This window comes from Oncorhynchus gorbuscha, linkage group LG07 (assembly GCF_021184085.1).
Source record: "Oncorhynchus gorbuscha isolate QuinsamMale2020 ecotype Even-year linkage group LG07, OgorEven_v1.0, whole genome shotgun sequence".
NCBI classification, from domain to species: Eukaryota; Metazoa; Chordata; class Actinopteri; order Salmoniformes; family Salmonidae; genus Oncorhynchus; species Oncorhynchus gorbuscha.
The window spans coordinates 6,010,163-6,029,391 of record NC_060179.1 but is presented as its reverse complement, the minus strand read 5'-3'; the positions used below and the strand labels follow the sequence as shown (position 1 = coordinate 6,029,391).

Genomic DNA, 19,229 nt, shown 5'->3' with positions numbered 1-19,229 from the left:
GCTAGGGCCGTGTCTGTGAGGAGGAGCTAGGGCCGTGTCTGTGAGGAGGAGCTAGGGCCGTGTCTGTGAGGAGGAGCTAGGGCCGTGTCTGTGAGGAGGAGCTAGGGCCGTGTCTGTGAGGAGGAGCTAGGGCCGTGTCTGTGAGGAGGAGCTAGGGCCGTGTCTGTGAGGAGGAGCTAGGGCCGTGTCTGTGAGGAGGAGCTAGGGCCGTGTCTGTGAGGAGGAGCTAGGGCCGTGTCTGTGAGGAGGAGCTAGGGCCGTGTCTGTGAGGAGGAGCTAGGGCCGTGTCTGTGAGGAGGAGCTAGGGCCGTGTCTGTGAGGAGGAGCTAGGGCCGTGTCTGTGAGGAGGAGCTAGGGCTGTCTGTGAGGAGGAGCTAGGGCCGTGTCTGTGAGGAGGAGCTAGGGCCGTGTCTGTGAGGAGGAGCTAGGGCCGTGTCTGTGAGGAGGAGCTAGGGCCGTGTCTGTGAGGAGGAGCTAGGGCCGTGTCTGTGAGGAGGAGCTAGGGCCGTGTCTGTGAGGAGGAGCTAGGGCCGTGTCTGTGAGGAGGAGCTAGGGCCGTGTCTGTGAGGAGGAGCTAGGGCCGTGTCTGTGAGGAGGAGCTAGGGCCGTGTCTGTGAGGAGGAGCTGTGAGGAGGAGCTAGTGTGTCTGTGAGGAGGAGCTAGGGCCGTGTCTGTGAGGAGGAGCTAGGGCCGTGTCTGTGAGGAGGAGCTAGGGCCGTGTCTGTGAGGAGGAGCTAGGGCCGTGTCTGTGAGGAGGAGCTAGGGCCGTGTCTGTGAGGAGGAGCTAGGGCCGTGTCTGTGAGGAAGAGCTAGGGCCGTGTCTGTGAGGAAGAGCTAGGGCCGTGTCTGTGAGGAGGAGCTAGGGCCGTGTCTGTGAGGAGGAGCTAGGGCCGGGTCTGTGAGGAGGAGCTAGGGCCGGGTCTGTGAGGAGGAGCTAGGGCTGGGTCTGTGAGGAGGAGCTAGGGAACAAAGAAGGAGAGAGCAGGAAAGGAAGAGGAGAGGGAGAAGGAGGAGGAAGAGGAGGAGAGAAGAGGAGGAAAGAAAGAGGAGAGGAAGAGTAAAGGAAGAGAAGGATGAGAGGAAGAGAAGAGGAATCGTGAGGCACTAGTAATGCTGGCAGCACACACATTTCTATTTTCCACTGTGTGAAAACAGAGGAGAAAGAGTCGACGATGAGAAGCAAGCATCCTCCGTCCTGCATGACACACGATGTGAGAAGCAGCGTCCTCCGTCCTGCATGACACACGTTGATGCAGCAGGTCTGGTGCAGGACCAGCAGACTTCGGTAAACCAGCACAGCGCTGCAATAAGTACATCATTACTCACTAAAGGACATTCAGAGATTCGTCCCAAAGCCACTCCTGCGTTGTCTTGGCTGTGTGCTTAGGGTTGTTGTCCTGTTGGAAGGTGAATTTTCACCCCAGTCTGAGGTCCAGAGCGCTCTGGAACAGGTTTTCATCAATGATCTCTCTGTACTTTGCTCCGTTCATCTTTCCCTCGTTCCTGACTAGTCTCCCAGAAAAACCTCCCCACAGCATGATTCTGCCACCACCATGCTTCACCGTAGGGATGGTGCTAGGTTTCCTCCAAACGTGACGCTTGGCCTTCAGGCCAAACAGTTCCATCTTGGATTCATCAGACCAGACAATCTTGGTTCTCATGGTGTGAGAGTCCTTTAGGTGTCTTCTGGCAAACTCCAAGCGGGCTGTCATGTGTCCTTCAATCTGGCCACTCTAACATAAAGGCCTGGTTGGTGGAGTGCTGCAGAAATTGTTGTCCTTCGGCAGGTTCTCCCATCTCCACAGAGGAACTCTGCAGCGCTTTCAGAGTGACCATTGGGTTCTTGGTCACCTACCTGACCAAGGCCCTTCTCCTCTGATTACTCAGTTTGGCCGGACGGCCAGCTCTAGGAAGAGTCTTGGTGGTTCCAAACTGCTTTCATTTAAGAATGATGGAGGCCACTGTGTTCTTGGGGACCTTCAAATGCTGTAGAAATGTTTTGTCTACGGACAATTCCTTCGACCTCAGGGCTCTATTGTCCCTCCATCAGGTCCTTATGGCCTGGTACTCAGGGCTCTATTGTCCCTCCATCAGGTCCTTATGGCCTGGTACTCAGGGCTCTATTGTCCCTCCATCAGGTCCTAATAGTCCCTCCATCTGCCTGGTACTCAGGGCTCTATTGTCCCTCCATCAGGTCCTAATGGCCTGGTACTCAGGGCTCTATTGTCCCTCCATCAGGTCCTAATGGCCTGGTACTCAGGGCTCTATTGTCCCTCCATCAGGTCCTTATGGCCTGGTACTCAGGGCTCTATTGTCCCTCCATCAGGTCCTTATGGCCTGGTACTCAGGGCTCTATTGTCCCTCCATCAGGTCCTAATGGCCTGGTACTCAGGGCTCTATTGTCCCTCCATCAGGTCCTAATGGCCTGGTACTCAGGGCTCTATTGTCCCTCCATCTGGTCCTAATGGTCTTGTACTCAGGGCTCTATTGTCCCTCCATCAGGTCATAATGGCCTGGTACTCAGGGCTCTATTGTCCCTCCATCAGGTCCTTATGGCCTGGTACTCAGGGCTCTACTGTCCCTCCATCAGGTCCTAATGGTCTGGTACTCAGGGCTCTACTGTCCCTCCATCAGGTCCTAATGGCCTGGTACTCAGGGCTCTATTGTCCCTCCATCACGTCCTAATGGTCTGGTACTCAGGGCTCTATTGTCCCTCCATCAGGTCCTAATGGCCTGGTACTCAGGGCTCCATTGTCCCTCCATCAGGTCCTTATGGCCTGGTACTCAGGGCTCTACTGTCCCTCCATCAGGTCCTAATGGTCTGGTACTCAGGGCTCTACTGTCCCTCCATCAGGTCCTAATGGCCTGGTACTCAGGGCTCTATTGTCCCTCCATCACGTCCTAATGGTCTGGTACTCAGGGCTCTATTGTCCCTCCATCAGGTCCTAATGGCCTGGTACTCAGGGCTCTATTGTCCCTCCATCAGGTCCTTATGGCCTGGTACTCAGGGCTCTACTGTCCCTCCATCAGGTCCTAATGGTCTGGTACTCAGGGCTCTACTGTCCCTCCATCAGGTCCTAATGGCCTGGTACTCGGGGCTCTATTGTCCCTCCATCACGTCCTAATGGCCTGGTACTCAGGGCTCTACTGTCCCTCTAACCACTCTGACATCAATATAAATGCATTGAAAATCACAACACAAGTCACCAAAACAGAATCAGGCTTTTAAAACTCACCTCACTGTGATTGGTCAATTTGAAGAAAGAAGTTCAACAACAGAAGCTGAGTGTAAAACATGGTCATTGTGGATGTTGTTTCAAAGTCTAACACAAGGAAATGGACTGCACTTCCTATATGCATATTTGAGCTCATTCATAGGCCTATATAAGAAAAGTGTATTGTAGTGCAGTGCATTGTAGTGCAGTGTAGTGTATTGTAGTGCAGTGTAGTGTATTGTACCAGTGTATTGTATTGTAGCGCAGTGTATTGTAGCGCAGTGTATTGTAGCGCAGTGTATTGTAGCGCAGTGTATTGTAGCGCAGTGTATTGTAGTGCAGTGTAGTATATTGTAGTGCAGTGTAGTGTATTGTACCAGTGTACTGTAGTGTATTGTAGTGTATTGTAGTGTAGTGTAGTGTAGTGTATTGTAGTGTATTGTACCAGTGTATTATAGTGTATTGTAGCGCAGTGTATTGTAGTGCAGTGTAGTGTATTGCAGTGTAGTGTATTTTACCAGTGTATTATAGTGTATTGTAGTGCAGTGTATTGTACCAGTGTATTGTAGTGTATTACAGTGCAGTGTATTGTAGTGCAGTGTAGTGTATTGTACCAGTGTAGTGCAGTGTATTGTAGCAGTGTATTGTAGTGTAGTGTATTGTAGTGTAGTGTAGTGTATTGTAGTGCAGTGTAGTGTAGTGCTGCACCAGTGTATTGTATTTTATTGTAGTGCAGTGTATTGTAGTGCTGTACCAGTGTATTGTAGTGCTGTACCAGTGTATTGTAGTGCTGTACCAGTGTATTGTACCAGTGTATTGTAGTGTTGTACCAGTGTATTGTAGTGTTGTACCAGTGTATTGTAGTGTTGTACCAGTGTATTGTAGTGTTGTACCAGTGTATTGTAGTGTTGTACCAGTGTATTGTAGTGTTGTACCAGTGTATTGTAGTGTTGTACCAGTGTATTGTAGTGTTGTACCAGTGTATTGTAGTGTTGTACCAGTGTATTGTAGTGTTGTACCAGTGTATTGTACCTTGCTCCTTGATCTGTCGTATCTGTTTGACAGTCTCCTTCAGGACAGCACATTTGTCAGGCTTGACGTTGAAGTTATCAATGTCGTTGAAGTTGGCGAAGATCAGCTCGGCCAGCTCCTCAATGTACTTGTTCTCATGCTCACGGTTTCTCTTCTCTATGCTTTGTTTGGGGCTGAGGAGACATGGAGGGTGGGGGGGGGCAGCATGAGACAGGAAGGGGGGGGCAGCATGAGACAGGAAGGGAGGGGGGCAGCATGAGACAGGGAGGGGGGGCATGAGACAGGGGGGGGTTCTCATGCTCACGGTTTCAGCATGAGACAGGGAGGGGGGGGGGCATGAGACAGCATGAGACAGGGAGGGGGGGGGGCAGCATGAGACAGGGAGGGGGGAGCAGCATGAGACAGGGAGGGAGGGGGGCAGCATGAGACAGGGAGGGTGGGGGCAGCATGAGACAGGGAGGGTGGGGGGGGCAGCATGGGACAGGGAGGGGGGGGGCAGCATGAGACAGGGAGGGTGGGGGGGGGGGGGGCAGCATGAGACAGGGAGGGTGGGGGGCAGCATGAGACAGGGAGGGGGGGGGGCAGCATGAGACAGGGAGGGGGGGGGGGCAGCATGAGACAGGGGGGTGGGGGGACAGCATGAGACAGGGAGGGGGGGGGGGGGGGCAGCATGAGACAGGGAGGGGGGGGCAGCATGAGACAGGGAGACAAGGCAGAGGTAGGGACAGATATAGAGAGACCAAGAGAGGGAGGCGGTTAGAAAGACAGACAGACAGACAGGAGAAATACAGAGAGTCAGACAGACAGAAAGAGGGAGACATGTAGAGAGAGAAAGTAGAGCATTAGCTTCACATTCCTGACTCTGTTCAAACTGATAGAACTGTGCTTAGCTGTCCAAGGTGTTAACTGTAGTAAAAAAAGGTACATGAGAACAGCTTGGAGTTTGCCAAAAGGCACCTAATGGACTCAGACCATGAGAAGAAAGATTGTCTGGTCTGATGAAAGCAAGATTGAACTCCTTGGCCTAATTGCCAAGAGTCAGGTCTGGAGGAAACCTGCCACCATCCCTACGATGAAGCATGATGGTGGCAGCATCACTACGATGAAGCATGGTGGTGGCAGCATCACTACGATGAAGCATGGTGGTGGCAGCATCACTACGATGAAGCATGGTGGTGGCAGCATCACTACCATGAAGCATGGTGGTGACAGCATCACTACCATGAAGCATGGTGGTGGCAGCATCACTACGATGAAGCATGGTGGTGGCAGCATCACTACGATGAAGCATGGTGGTGGCAGCATCACTACGATGAAGCATGGTGGTGGCAGCATCACTACGATGAAGCATGGTGGTGGCAGCATCACTACCATGAAGCATGGTGATGGCAGCATCACTACCATGAAGCATGGTGATGGCAGCATCACTACCATGAAGCATGGTGATGGCAGCATCACTACCATGAAGCATGGTGATGGCAGCATCACTACGATGAAGCATGGTGATGGCAGCATCACTACGATGAAGCATGGTGGTGGCAGCATCATGCTGTGGGGATGTTTTCTGCAGCAGGGACTGGGAGACTAGTCAGACTAGTCAGAGAGTAACTACAGAGAAATCCTTGATGAAAACCTGCTCCAGAGCACTCATGACCTCAGCCCTTTCAACAGGACAACGACCCTAAGCACACAGCCAGGACAACGCAGGAGTGGCTTCGGGAAAAGTCACTGAATGTCCTTGAATGGCCCAGCCAGAGCCAGTCTTGAACCTGATCAAGCATCTCTGGAGAGACCTGAAAATGGCTGTGCAGCGATGCTCCCCATCCAACCTGACAGAGTTTGAGAGGATCTGCAGAGAAGAATGGGAGAACCTCCCCGAATACAGGTGTGCAAAGCTTGTAGGGTCACACCCAGGAAGACTTGAGACTGTCATCGCTGCCAAAGGTGCTTCAACAAAGTACTGAGTAAAGGGTCTGAATACTTATGTAAACATTTGATATATATCTGGATTGTTTTTGTTTATACATTTGCAAAAAAAAAAATTATTTGTCATTATTGTGTGTAAATTGATGAGGGGGAAAAAAACTATTTAAATTTTAGAATAAGGCTGTAATTTAACAAAAATGTGCAATAAGTCAATGGGTCTGAATACGTTCTGAATGCACTGTGTATGTAAACAGGAGTAAGTGTGACCAGAAGCAGGATAAATGGATAGATTATAATGGTAACTAAAATCAGCAAACAGCAGTGGAGTGAAAGTAATAAACTAATCAATAATAATTTTAGCAGAAGTGTAGTGGCGGAAATAAACTAATCAATAATCATTTTAGCAGCAGTGTAGGTGTGAGGGAGAGCATTAGTTGTGAGGGGATAGAAGCTGTTTAGGAGTCTGTTTGTCTGTGCCTTGATGAACCGGTAGCACCTGATTCATACACCAATAATTAGGAAGCAGTAGACCGGTGACAGGTGTCGTACCAGAGTTATAATCATGACAGAACTATAGGGTTGGCAACCATCATAATCATGATCAGCCAACCAGCCAATCGGTCAGCCAGCAAATCGGTCAGCCAGCCAATCGGTCAGCCAGCCAATCGGTCAGCCGAGTCAGCCAGGCGGTCAGCCATGTCAGCCTTATTTAACTGTACGTTTAGTTAAATAATCAGGTCTGGCCTCTTACATAAAGTTATCATAAGCCTAAGTAGTTTATAACTCCACTAACAGGCCTATAGAATCCTGAAGGTACTGTGTAGACTCTAGTGTTTGAGTTGCCTATAGAACGTTAGAATAAGAGCAAAGTAGTTTAGTAGAGTTTGGTATGGTAGAGTAGAGTTCCATTTAGTTTAGTATACCAGAGTTTAGTATGGTAGAGTAGAGTTCCATTTAGTTTAGTATAGCAGAGTTCCATTTAGTTTAGTATAGTAGAGTTTGGTACGGTAGAGTAGAGTTCCATTTAGTTTAGTATAGTAGAGTTTGGTATGGTAGAGTAGAGTTCCATTTAGTTTAGTATAGCAGAGTTCCATTTAGTTTAGTATAGCAGAGTTCCATTTAGTTTAGTATAGTAGAGTTTAGTATGGTAGAGTATAGTTCCATTTAGTATAGTAGAGTATAGTACGGTAAAGTAGAGTTCCATTTAGTATAGTAGAGTTTAGTATGGTAAAGTAGAGTTCCATTTAGTATAGTAGGGTTTAGTATGGTAGAGTATAGTTCCATTTAGTATAGTAGAGTTTAGTATGGTGTAGTAGAGTTCCATTTAGTTTAGTATAGTAGAGTTTAGTATGGTAAAGCAGAGTTCCATTTAGTTTAGTATAGTAGAGTTTAGTATGGTATAGTAGAGTTCCATTTAGTTTAGTAGAGGCTAGTATGGTAGAGTTCCATTTAGTTTAGTATAGTAGAGTTCCATTTAGTTTAGTATAGTAGAGTTCCATTTAGTTTAGTATAGTAGAGTTTAGTATGGTAGAGTTCCATTTAGTTTAGTATAGCAGAGTTTAGTATGGTAGAGTTCCATTTAGTTTAGTATAGCAGAGTTTAGTATGGTAGAGTAGAGTTCCATTTAATTTAGTATAGTAGAGTTTAGTATGGTAGAGTAGAGTTCCATTTAGTTTAGTATAGTGGAGTTTAGTATGGTAGAGTTCCATTTAGTTTAGTATAGCAGAGTTCCATTTAGTTTAGTAGAGGTTAGTATGGTAGAGTTCCATTTAGTTTAGTATAGTAGAGTTCCATTTAGTTTAGTATAGTAGAGTTCCATTTAGTTTAGTATAGTAGAGTTTAGTATGGTAGAGTTCCATTTAGTTTAGTATAGCAGAGTTTAGTATGGTAGAGTTCCATTTAGTTTAGTATAGCAGAGTTTAGTATGGTAGAGTAGAGTTCCATTTAATTTAGTATAGTAGAGTTTAGTATGGTAGAGTAGAGTTCCATTTAGTTTAGTATAGTGGAGTTTAGTATGGTAGAGTTCCATTTAGTTTAGTATAGCAGAGTTCCATTTAGTTTAGTATAGTAGAGTTTAGGATGGTAGAGTAGAGTTCCATTTAGTTTAGTATAGTAGAGTTCCATTTAGTTTAGTAGAGTTTAGTATGGTAGAGTTCCATTTAGTTTAGTATAGTAGAGTTTAGGATGGTAGAGTAGAGTTCCATTTAGTTTAGTATAGCAGAGTTCCATTTAGTTTAGTATAGTAGAGTTCCATTTAATATAGTAGAGTTTAGTATGGTAGAGTTCCATTTAGTTTAGTATAGTAGAGTATAGTACGGTAAAGTAGAGTTCCATTTAGTTTAGTATAGTAGAGTTCCATTTAGTTTAGTATAGTAGAGTTCCATTTAGTTTAGCATAGTATAGTTCCATTTAGTTTAGTATAGCAGAGTTCCATTTAGTTTAGTATAGTAGAGTTTAGTATGGTAGAGTTCCATTTAGTTTAGTATAGTAGAGTTCCATTTAGTTTAGTTTAGTAGAGTTTAGTATGGTAGAGTTCCATTTAGTTTAGTATAGTAGAGTTTAGTATGGTAGAGTTCCATTTAGTTTAGTATAGTAGAGTTTAGTATGGTAGAGTTCCATTTAGTTTAGTATAGTAGAGTTTAGTATGGTAAAGTAGAGTTCCATTTAGTTTAGTATAGCAGAGTTCCATTTAGTTTAGTATAGTAGAGTTTAGGATGGTAGAGTAGAGTTCCATTTAGTTTAGTATAGTAGAGTTCCATTTAGTTTAGTAGAGTTTAGTATGGTAGAGTTCCATTTAGTTTAGTATAGTAGAGTTTAGGATGGTAGAGTAGAGTTCCATTTAGTTTAGTATAGTAGAGTTCCATTTAGTTTAGTAGAGTTTAGTATGGTAGAGTTCCATTTAGTTAAGTATAGTAGAGTTTAGTATGGTAGAGTAGAGTTCCATTTAGTTTAGTATAGCAGAGTTCCATTTAGTTTAGTATAGTAGAGTTCCATTTAGTATAGTAGAGTTTAGTATGGTAGAGTTCCATTTAGTTTAGTATAGTAGAGTATAGTACGGTAAAGTAGAGTTCCATTTAGTTTAGTATAGTTGAGTTCCATTTAGTTTAGTATAGTAGAGTTCCATTTAGTTTAGCATAGTATAGTTCCATTTAGTTTAGTATAGCAGAGTTCCATTTAGTTTAGTATAGTAGAGTTTAGTATGGTAGAGTAGAGTTCCATTTAGTTTAGTATAGCAGAGTTTAGTATGGTAAAGTAGAGTTCCATTTAGTTTCGTATAGTATAGTTCAGTATAGTAGAGTAGAGTATAGTAAAGTTTAGTATAGTAGAGTAAAGTTTAGAGTTTAGTATAGTAGAGTTCCATATAATATAGTTCAGTATAGTAGAGTTTAGTATAGTAGAGTTCCATATAATATAGTTCAGTATAGTAGAGTATAGTAGAGTTTAGTACAGTAGAGTGTAGTATAGTATAGTAGAGTATAGTAACATTTAGTATAGTATAGTTCAGTATAGTAGAGTAAAGTTTAGTATAGTAGAGTTCAGTATAGTATAGTTCAGTATAGTGGAGTAGAGTTCAGTATAGTATAGTAGAGTTCAGTATAGTATAGTAGAGTTCAGTATAGTAGAGTTCAGTATAGTAGTTTATTATAGTAAAGTTTAGTAGAGTAGAGTTTAGTAGAGTTTAGTATAGTAGAGTTCAGTATAGCAGAGTTCCGTATAGTAAAGTTTAGTATAGTAGAGTTTAGTATAGTATAGTTCGGTATAGTATAGTAAAGTTTAGTAGAGTTCAGTATAGATAGAGTTCCGTATAGTAGAGTTCCGTATAGTAGAGTTCCGTATAGTAGAGTTCCGTATAGTAGAGTTCAGTATAGTAGAGTTCAGTATAGTAGAGTTCAGTATAGTAGAGTTCAGTATAGTAGAGTTCCGTATAGTAAAGTTTAGTATAGTATAGTTTAGTATCGTATAGTATAGTTTAGTATAGTAAAGTTTAGTATAGTATAGTTTAGTATAGTAACATTTAGTATAGTATAGTTCAGTATAGTATAGTTCAGTATAGTAAAGTTTAGTATAGTAAATTTCAGTATAGTAAAGTTCAGTATAGTAAAGTATAGTTCAGTATAGTATAGTTTAGTATAGTAAAGTTTAGTAGAGTAGAGTTTAGTATAGTTTAGTAGAGTAGAGTTTAGTATAGTTTAGTATAGTAGAGTTCAGTATAGTAGAGTTCCGTATAGTAGAGTTCTGCATAGTAAAGTTTAGTAAAGTTTAGTATAGTAGAGTATAGTATAGTTCAGTATAGTAGAGTTTAGTATAGTAGAGTAGAGTTTAGTAGATTCAGCATAGTAAAGACAGCTGTTCCTACCTGGGACCCAACAGGTCAGAGGAACATTCCTTGCGTTTCCGCGACTCGGCCCTGGCAGCAGGGTTCGAGGGGTTTTCACCAACGCCACTCATCCTCACTGCATATCAGCGTCTGTTACAGGGAACACACAGAACAGCGTTTAGACTTATTTCACACAGAACAGAGTTGAGACTTATTTCACACAGAACAGAGTTGAGACTTATTTCACACAGAACAGAGTTGAGACTTATTTCACACAGAACAGAGTTGAGACTTATTTCACACAGAACAGAGTTTAGACTTATTTCACACAGAACAGAGTTTAGACTTATTTCACACAGAACAGAGTTTAGACTTATTCCACAATACCCTCTACGTGACCAAATGTTTTCAGGAAATGTTAGAAAAAAGTATTCAGACCCTTTGCTATGAGACTCAAAATTGAGCTCAGGTGCATCCTGCTTCCATTGATCTTCCTTTAGATGTTTCTACAACTTGGAGTCCAGCTGTGGTAAATTCAACTGACTGGACATGATTTGGAAAGGCACGCCTGTCTATTTAAAATGTCCCACACAGTTGATAGAGCATGTCAGAGCAAAAACCAAGCCATGAGGTCAAATGAATTGTCCGTAGAGCTCAGAGACAGAATTGTCTCGAGACACAGATCTGGGGAAGGGTACCAAAACATTTCTGCAGCATTGAAGGTCCCCATGAACACAGTGTCCCCCATCGTTCTTAAATGGAAGAAGTTTGGAACCACCAAGACTCTTCCTAGAGTTGGCCGCCCAGCCAAACTGGGCAATCGGGAGAGAAGGGTCAGGGAGGTGACCAGGAACCCGATGGTCACTCTGAAAGAGCTCCAGAGTTCCTCTGTGGAGATGAGAGAACCTTCCAGAAGGACACCCAGCTCTGCGGCACTCCACCAATCAGTTCGTTATGGTAGGGTGGCCAGACGGAAGCCACTCATCAGTAAACGGCACAGCTGGGACTTTGCCAGAAGACACTTAAAGGATTCTTAGACCATGAGAAACAAGATTGTCTGGTCTGATGAAACCAAAATGTAACTCTTTGGCTTGAATGCCAAGCGTCACATCTGGAGGAAACCTGGCACCATCCCTACGGTGAAGCATGGTGGTGGCAGAATCATGCTGTGGGGAGGTTTTTCAGCGGCAGGGACTGGGAAACTAGTCAGGAGCGAAGGAAAGATAAACAGAGAAAAGTACAGAGAGATCCTTGACAAAAAACCTGCTCCAGAGCGCTCAGGACCTCAGACTGAAGCGAAGGTTCACCTTCCAACAGGACAACCACCCTAAGCACACAGCCAAGACAACGTAGGAGTGGCTTCGGGACAAGTCTCTGAATGTCCTTGAGTGGCCCAGCCAGAGCCCTGACTTGAACCCGATCAAACATCTCTGGAGAGACCTGAAAATAGCTGTGCAGCGACACTCCCCATCCAACCTGACAGAGCCTGAGAGGATCTGCAGAGAAGAATGGGAGAAACTCCCTAAATTCAGGTTTGCCAAGCTTGTAGCGTCACACCCAGGAAGACTCGATGCTGTAATCGCTGCAAAAGGTGCTTCAACAAAGTACTGAGTAAAGGGTCTGAATACTTATGTAAATATGATATTTCAGTTTTTTTATTTATAATACGTCTGCAAACATTTCTAAAAACCTGTTTTGCTTTGTCATTATGGGGTATTGTGATGTCATTATGGGGTATTGTGGTGTCATTTTTATTTTTATTTTTATTTTTTATTTTGCCTTTATTTAACCAGGCAAGTCAGTTGTGATGTCATTATGGGGTATTGTGTGCAGATTGATGAGAAAAAAAAACGAACTAATTTATCCATTTTAGAATAAGGCTGTAACGTAACAAAATGTGGAAAAAAGTCAAGGGGTCTGAATACTTTCCAAATTCACTGTATCACAAACAGAACAGAGTTTAGAGATATAGCGAGACAACTTCGCACAAGTGACAGATAACCCCACTGATCAATTATGGGGGTAGTCTGACTCTGAGCTCCAAAGTGTAGGGGAATCTTGGGAATATCCTCACCAAGTGAACTGGCTGTTGGGCTAGGAGGTGTTTACACAGACACACACACATACACACACACGTTCAGATGTGCCTTCTAACACCGGTGACACTGGTTGATCCAACGCAGGAGGAACGGGTGAAAGTGGAGCGGAGAAACAGATTCAATTATTTCCTTCTGATGGTGGCACTCTCCCCAGAGAGAGTGAAACGAGAGCGCTGAGAGAGGAGTACTGACTGAGGAGTACTGAGAGAGGAGTACTGAGAGAGGAGTACTGAGAGAGGAGCACTGACTGAGGAGGAGTACTGAGAGAGGAGTGCTGAGAGAGGAGTGCTGAGAGAGGAGTACTGACTGAGGAGTGCTGAGAGAGGAGTGCTGAGAGAGGAGTGCTGAGAGAGGAGTGCTGAGAGAGGAGTACTGAGAGAGGAGTACTGACTGAGGAGTACTGACTGAGGAGTGCTGAGAGAGGAGTAGCGCTGAGAGAGGAGCGCTGAGAGAGGAGCGCTGAGAGAGGAGCGCTGAGTGAGGAGCGCTGAGAGAGGAGTACTGAGAGAGGAGTACTGAGAGAGAGCGAGACGGAAAGATCGATGAAGAGACCGGGGGGAGTGAGACATCCTACCACTGGCATCCCATCATCCCACCACTGGCATCCCTCCACCACACCACTGGCATCCCACCATCCCACCACTGGCATCCCACCATCCCACCACTGGCATCCCACCATCCCACCACTGGCATCCCACCATCCCACCACTGGCATCCCACCATCCCACCACTGGCATCCAACCATCCCACCACTGGCATCCAATCATCCCACCATCCCACCACTGGCATCCCACCATCCCACCACTGGCATCCCACCATCCCACCACTGGCATCCCACCATCCCACCACTGGCATCCCACCATCCCACCACTGGCATTCCACCACTGGCATCCCACCATCCCACCACTGGCATCCCATCATCCCACCACTGGCATCCCACCAACCCAGCACTGGCATCCCACCATCCCAGCACTGGCATCCCACCATCCCAGCACTGGCATCCCACCATACCTCCACTAGCATCCCACCACTGGCATCCCATTATCCTACCACTGGCATCCCTACTGGCATTCCACCATCCCACCACTGGTATCCCATCATCCCAACACTGGCATCCCACCATCCCACCACTGGCATCCCACCATCCCACCACTGGCATCCCATCATCCCACCACTGGCATCCCACCAGTAGTATTACCGCTGCAAAACGACAGATTTTTACCATGTCAGCTCAATTCGATCCAGGAACCTTTCGGTTACTGGTCTAGCGCTCTAACTAACCACTAGACTACCTGCTGGTTACTGGCCCAACGCTCTAACCACTAGGCTACCTGCTGGTTACTGGCTCAACGCTCTAACCAGTAGGCTACCTGCTGGTTACTGGCCCAACGCTAACCACTAGGCTACCTGCTGGTTACTGGCCCAACACTCTAACCACTAGGCTACCTCCTGGTTACTGGCCCAACACTCTAACCACTAGGCTACCTCCTGGTTACTGGCCCAACGCTCTAACCACTAGGCTGCCTGCTGGTTACTGGCACAACACTCTAACCACTAGGCTACCTGCTGGTTACTGGCACAACACTCTAACCACTAGGCTGCCTGCTGGTTACTGGCACAACACTCTAACCACTAGGCTACCTGCTGGTTACTGGCACAACACTAACCACTAGGCTACCTGCTGGTTACTGGCCCAACGCTCTAACCACTAGGCTTCCTGTCCTGGCCCTCACTCCCTATCTTGTCCTTCTATGCAGGGCTGCTTTAAATCAGCGACATAATGACACTTAGAAATGTTTACATATCTCGTATGTATATACTGTATACTATTCTTTACCATCTATTGCATCTCAGCCACTCTGTCACTGCTCATCCATATATTTATACTTATATATTCTCATCTCATTCCTTTGCTAGATTGTGTGTATTAGGTAGTTGTTGTGGAAATGTTAGATGACTTGTTAGCCATTACTGCACTGTTTGATCTAGAAGCACAAACATTTCACTTCACTCGCATTAACATCTGCTAACCATGTGTATGTGACCAATATAATTTGATTTGTGGGTTTCCAAGCACAACCTACTCATTTCAAGTCCTGCCACAGCATCTCAATTGGGATTAGGTCTGGACTTTGACTAGGCCATTCCAAAACATCAAAATGTGTTGTTTTTTTAAACATTTTCATGTTGACTGTGTTTTCAAAGTCCAGACATAATCCCAATTGAGATTCTGTGGTGGAACTTGAAAAGAGCAGTTTATGCTTAAAAACCCACAAATATTGCTGAGTTAAAGCAGTTCTGTACGGAAAAGAGAGGGACGAAATTCCTCCGCAGCGACGCGAGAGAGTGATTAATAACTCCAGGAAGTGTTTGGTTGGAGTCTATGCAGCTAAAGGTGGCACAAACAGTCACCGAGTGTTAAGGAGGCAATTTACTTTTTCACACAAGGGGCATTGTGGGTCTTGCATAACTTAGTTCATGAAGTAAATAAATAAGTCATTGTTGTGTTGTTTTTTTTCACTCAGATGCCCTTTATCAAATCAAATCAAATGTATTTATAAAGCCCTTCGTACATCAGCTGATATCTCAAAGTGATGTACAGAAACCCAGCCTAAAACCCCCCAAACAGCAAGCAATGCAGGTGTAAAAGCACCTCAGATCTTCAGCCAATATTCGATAACATTCAGTATCAGAAATCTGCAAAAATAGAGAACATTTGATAAAGGGGGGAAATACGTTTTTTCACAGCGATGTATACTGATGTCTCTCCTCTTCATACAATTGTTCAGCCAGCGACCGCAGTAGATTCTCTGGTTCAGTCCTACCAGACAGGTCAGTTAGGTACTAGACAGAGGGAGAGGGATAGAGAGGGGGGGGGTGCAAGACAGCTAGAGTAAGAGCTAGGGAGAAACAAGTGAGGGAGAGCAACAGCCAGACGGCCAGACCGGTGCAGTACAGTGTGTTGTGTTAAACTCCGAGCCACGGTTAACCATGGTAACGGCCACAGCACACTGTGTTCTGTTCTCAACCATTACATAAGAGACTGAACAGCACAGAACAGCAGTACCATAAGATGGCTCAGCTAGCGTTAGCCTAGCGTAGTGCCACCCAGCACATGTCAAAAGGGAGGAGTTACCCGTTGCTCTAGCTAGCGCCAATCTCCCTGCTGGATTGCATTGGCCTACTTAAGCCTAATGACAGCAGGGTCTGTGTTGCAGCAATAAGTGAAATCAAAGCTGTGGAGAGGCAGAGAGATGCAGGGAGAGAGAGAGAGAGGGTGGGGCAGAGAGAGAGAGAGAGAGGGTGGGGCAGAGAGAGAGGGGGGGGGCAGAGAGAGAGAGAGGGTGGGGCAGAGAGAGAGGGGGGCAGAGAGAGAGAGGGGGGGGCAGAGAGAGAGAGGGTGGGGCAGAGAGAGAGGGGGGGCAGAGAGAGAGAGAGAGAGAGGTGGGGGCAGAGAGAGTGAGAGAGAGGGGGGGGCAGAGAGAGAGAGAGAGAGTGGGGGCAGAGAGAGTGAGAGAGAGAGAGGGTGGGGCAGAGAGAGAGAGAGGGGGGGGGCAGAGAGAGAGAGAGAGGGGGGGGCAGAGAGAGAGAGAGGGTGGGGCAGAGAGAGAGAGGGGGGCAGAGAGAGAGAGAGGGTGGGGGCAGAGAGAGAGAGAGAGAGAGAGAGAGAGAGAGAGAGAGAGAGGCAGAGAGAGAGAGATGGTGGGGCAGAGAGAGAGAGAGGGCGGGGCAGAGAGAGAGAGAGTGGGGCAGAGAGAGAGAGAGGGGGCAGAGAGAGAGAGAGAGAGGGGGGCAGAGAGAGAGAGAGAGGGGGCAGAGAGAGAGAGAGAGGGCAGAGAGAGAGAGGGGGCAGAGAGAGAGAGGGGGCAGAGAGAGAGAGAGGGCAGAGAGAGAGAGAGGGCAGAGAGAGCGAGAGAGAGAGGGGGGCAGAGAGAGAGAGAGAGAGAGAGAGAGAGAGAGAGAGAGAGAGGGGGCAGAGATAGAGAGGGGGCAGAGAGAGAGAGAGAGAGAGAGAGAGAGGGGGGCAGAGAGAGAGAGAGAGAGAGGGGAGAGAGAGAGAGAGAGAGAGAGAGAGAGAGAGAGAGAGAGAGAGAGAGAGAGAGAGAGAGAGAGAGAGAGAGAGAGAGAGAGAGAGAGAGAGAGAGAGAGAGAGAGAGAGAGAGAGAGAGAGAGAGAGAGAGAGAGAGAGAGAGAGAGAGAGAGAGAGAGAGAGCGGGGGGGCAGATAGAGAGAGGGGGGGCAGAGAGAGAGAGAGAGAGAGGGGTGGGGGCAGAGAGAGAGAGAGAGAGGGGAGGGGGGGGGGGCAGAAAGAGAGAGAGAGAGAGAAAAGAAAGCCTGGCTGCCCAGAGGGACAGGCTGTGCTCACTCTGCTCCAGGGGAGAGGTAGACATAAGATATCATTTGGGGAAATAAATATTCATTCAGTACAAAGAATTTTAAACTATCAAATCAAATGTATTTATAAAGCCCTTCTTACATCAGCTGATATCTCAAAGTGCTGTACAGAAACCCAGCCATAGAACCCCAAACAGCAAACAATGCAGGTGTAGAAGCACGGTGGCTAGGAAAAACTCCCTAGAAAGGCCAAAACCTAGGAAGAAACCTAGAGAGGAACCAGGCTATGATGGGTGTAACTATAAAATATTAAGAAAAAATGTAGTATTTATTGGGTGAAAAGCCAAATATGTGTCCTCCTGCCACAACCTGAGGGACATCCAGTGAAAAGTATAATGTAATGTCAATAATATTTCCCATTTAGTTTAGTCTTTCATACCAGGTCATGTGTCTTCTCAGTCAGGTTGAGACTGGTCTACTACCAGGTCATGTGTCTTCTCAGTCAGGTTGAGACTGGTCTACTACCAGGTCATGTGTCTTCTCAGTCAGGTTGAGACTGGTCTACTACCAGGTCATGTGTCTTCTCAGTCTTGAGACTGGTCTACTACCAGGTCATGTGTCTTCTCAGTCAGGTTGAGACTGGTCTACTACCAGGTCATGTGTCTTCTCAGTCAGGTTGAGACTGGTCTACTACCAGGTCATGTGTCTTCTCAGTCAGGTTGAGACTGGTCTACTACCAGGTCATGTGTCTTCTCAGTCAGGTTGAGACTGGTCTACTACTATTGCTTTAATGTATTATTATTCTCATTAATATTGTTGTTGTAGATGCTGATAATGGTAATCTCATTTCCACTACTACTATTATTATTGCTGTTGGTCACACCATTTTTGTTAAAATGTATACTTTGACAATGTAAGTAATTTAACTTGCCATGTCAATAAAGTTTCCTGAATTGAATTGAGAGAGGCAGAGAAGGAGACCGAGAGAAAGAGAGAGAGAATTGCATTACTGTGAACGGGACAAACAGTCCTTTAACAGCTTTATGGCTTTGAATATGAGGACAGACATTATCGCCAGAGTCAGGAGCCTCATCCCAGAGTCAGGAGCCTCATCCCAGAGTCAGGAGCCTCATCCCAGAGTCAGGAGCCTCATCCCAGAGTCAGGAGCCTCATCCCAGAGTCAGGAGCCTCATCCCAGAGTCAGGAGCCCCATCCCAGAGTCAGGAGCCCCATCCCAGAGTCAGGAGCCTCATCCCAGAGTCAGGAGCCCCATCCCAGAGTCAGGAGCCCCATCCCAGAGTCAGGAGCCCATCCCAGAGTCAGGAGCCTCATCCCAGAGTCAGGAGCCCCATCCCAGAGTCAGGAGCCCCATCCCAGAGTCAGGAGCCCCATCCCAGAGTCAGGAGCCTCATCCCAGAGTCAGGAGCCTCATCCCAGAGTCAGGAGCCTCATCTGCATCCCTTGTGACACCCTATATAGTGAATTACTTCTGCCCAGGACTCATAGTGCTACGCAAGAACTACGGTGTCATTTAGGACCAAAACAGGATCATTGTGTGGACTGTGAGTGACAAGACACTGATCCACAACAACATGGCATGAAGCTATGGAGTTGTGAAGATTGCCATGAGGGTGTCTTTACATGTCCTAGTGCTGCTCTCGGGGTCTCCACATGTCCTAGTGCTGCTCTCGGGGACATCACATGTCCTAGTGCTGCTCTCGGGGTCTCCACATGTCCTAGTGCTGCTCTCGGGGTCTCCACATGTCCTAGTGCTGCTCTCGGGGTCTCCACATGTCCTAGTGCTGCTCTCGGGGTCTCCACATGTCCTAGTGCTGCTCTCGGGGTCTCCACATGTCCTAGTGCTGCTCTCGGGGTCTCCACATGTCCTAGTGCTGCTCTCGGGGTCTCCACATGTCCTAGTGCTGCTCTCGGGGTCTCCACATGTCCTAGTGCTGCTCTTGGTGCCTGCTTGGTGTCCCTGGAGACGGCCTGCTTGGTGTCCCTGGAGACGGCCTGCTTGGTGTCCCTGGAGACGGCCTGCTTGGTGTCCCTGGAGACGGCCTGCTTGGTGTCCCTGGAAACGGCCTGCTTGGTGTCCCTGGAGACGGCCTGCTTGGTGTCCCTGGAGACGGCCTGCTTGGTGTCCCTGGAGACGGCCTGCTTGGTGTCCCTGGAGACGGCCTGCTTGGTGTCCCTGGAGACGGCCTGCTTGGTGTCCCTGGAGACGGCCTGCTTGGTGTCCCTGGAGACGGCCTGCTTGGTGTCCCTGGAGACGGCCTGCTTGGTGTCCCTGGAGACGGCCTG

The 19,229-nt window shown here is 46.8% G+C and overlaps 1 protein-coding gene across 5 annotated transcripts in view; it reads right to left on the bottom strand.

The window, feature by feature from the left end:
• LOC124039454 (nuclear receptor coactivator 2-like) overlaps positions 1 to 19,229 on the bottom strand; it is a 178,395-nt gene that overhangs the window by 98,949 nt on the left and 60,217 nt on the right. For all 5 annotated transcript variants that reach the window (XR_006839574.1, XM_046355441.1, XM_046355440.1 and 2 more), the window contains 2 exons: positions 10,531 to 10,641; positions 4,248 to 4,420 (listed from right to left, as the gene is read on the bottom strand). Coding sequence is in view for 4 of the 5 variants with exons in the window: in XM_046355441.1 (XP_046211397.1) it covers positions 4,248 to 4,420; positions 10,531 to 10,622 (265 nt within the window). In the remaining variant the exon portion in view is untranslated. The remainder of the gene's footprint in view (positions 1 to 4,247; positions 4,421 to 10,530; positions 10,642 to 19,229) is intronic.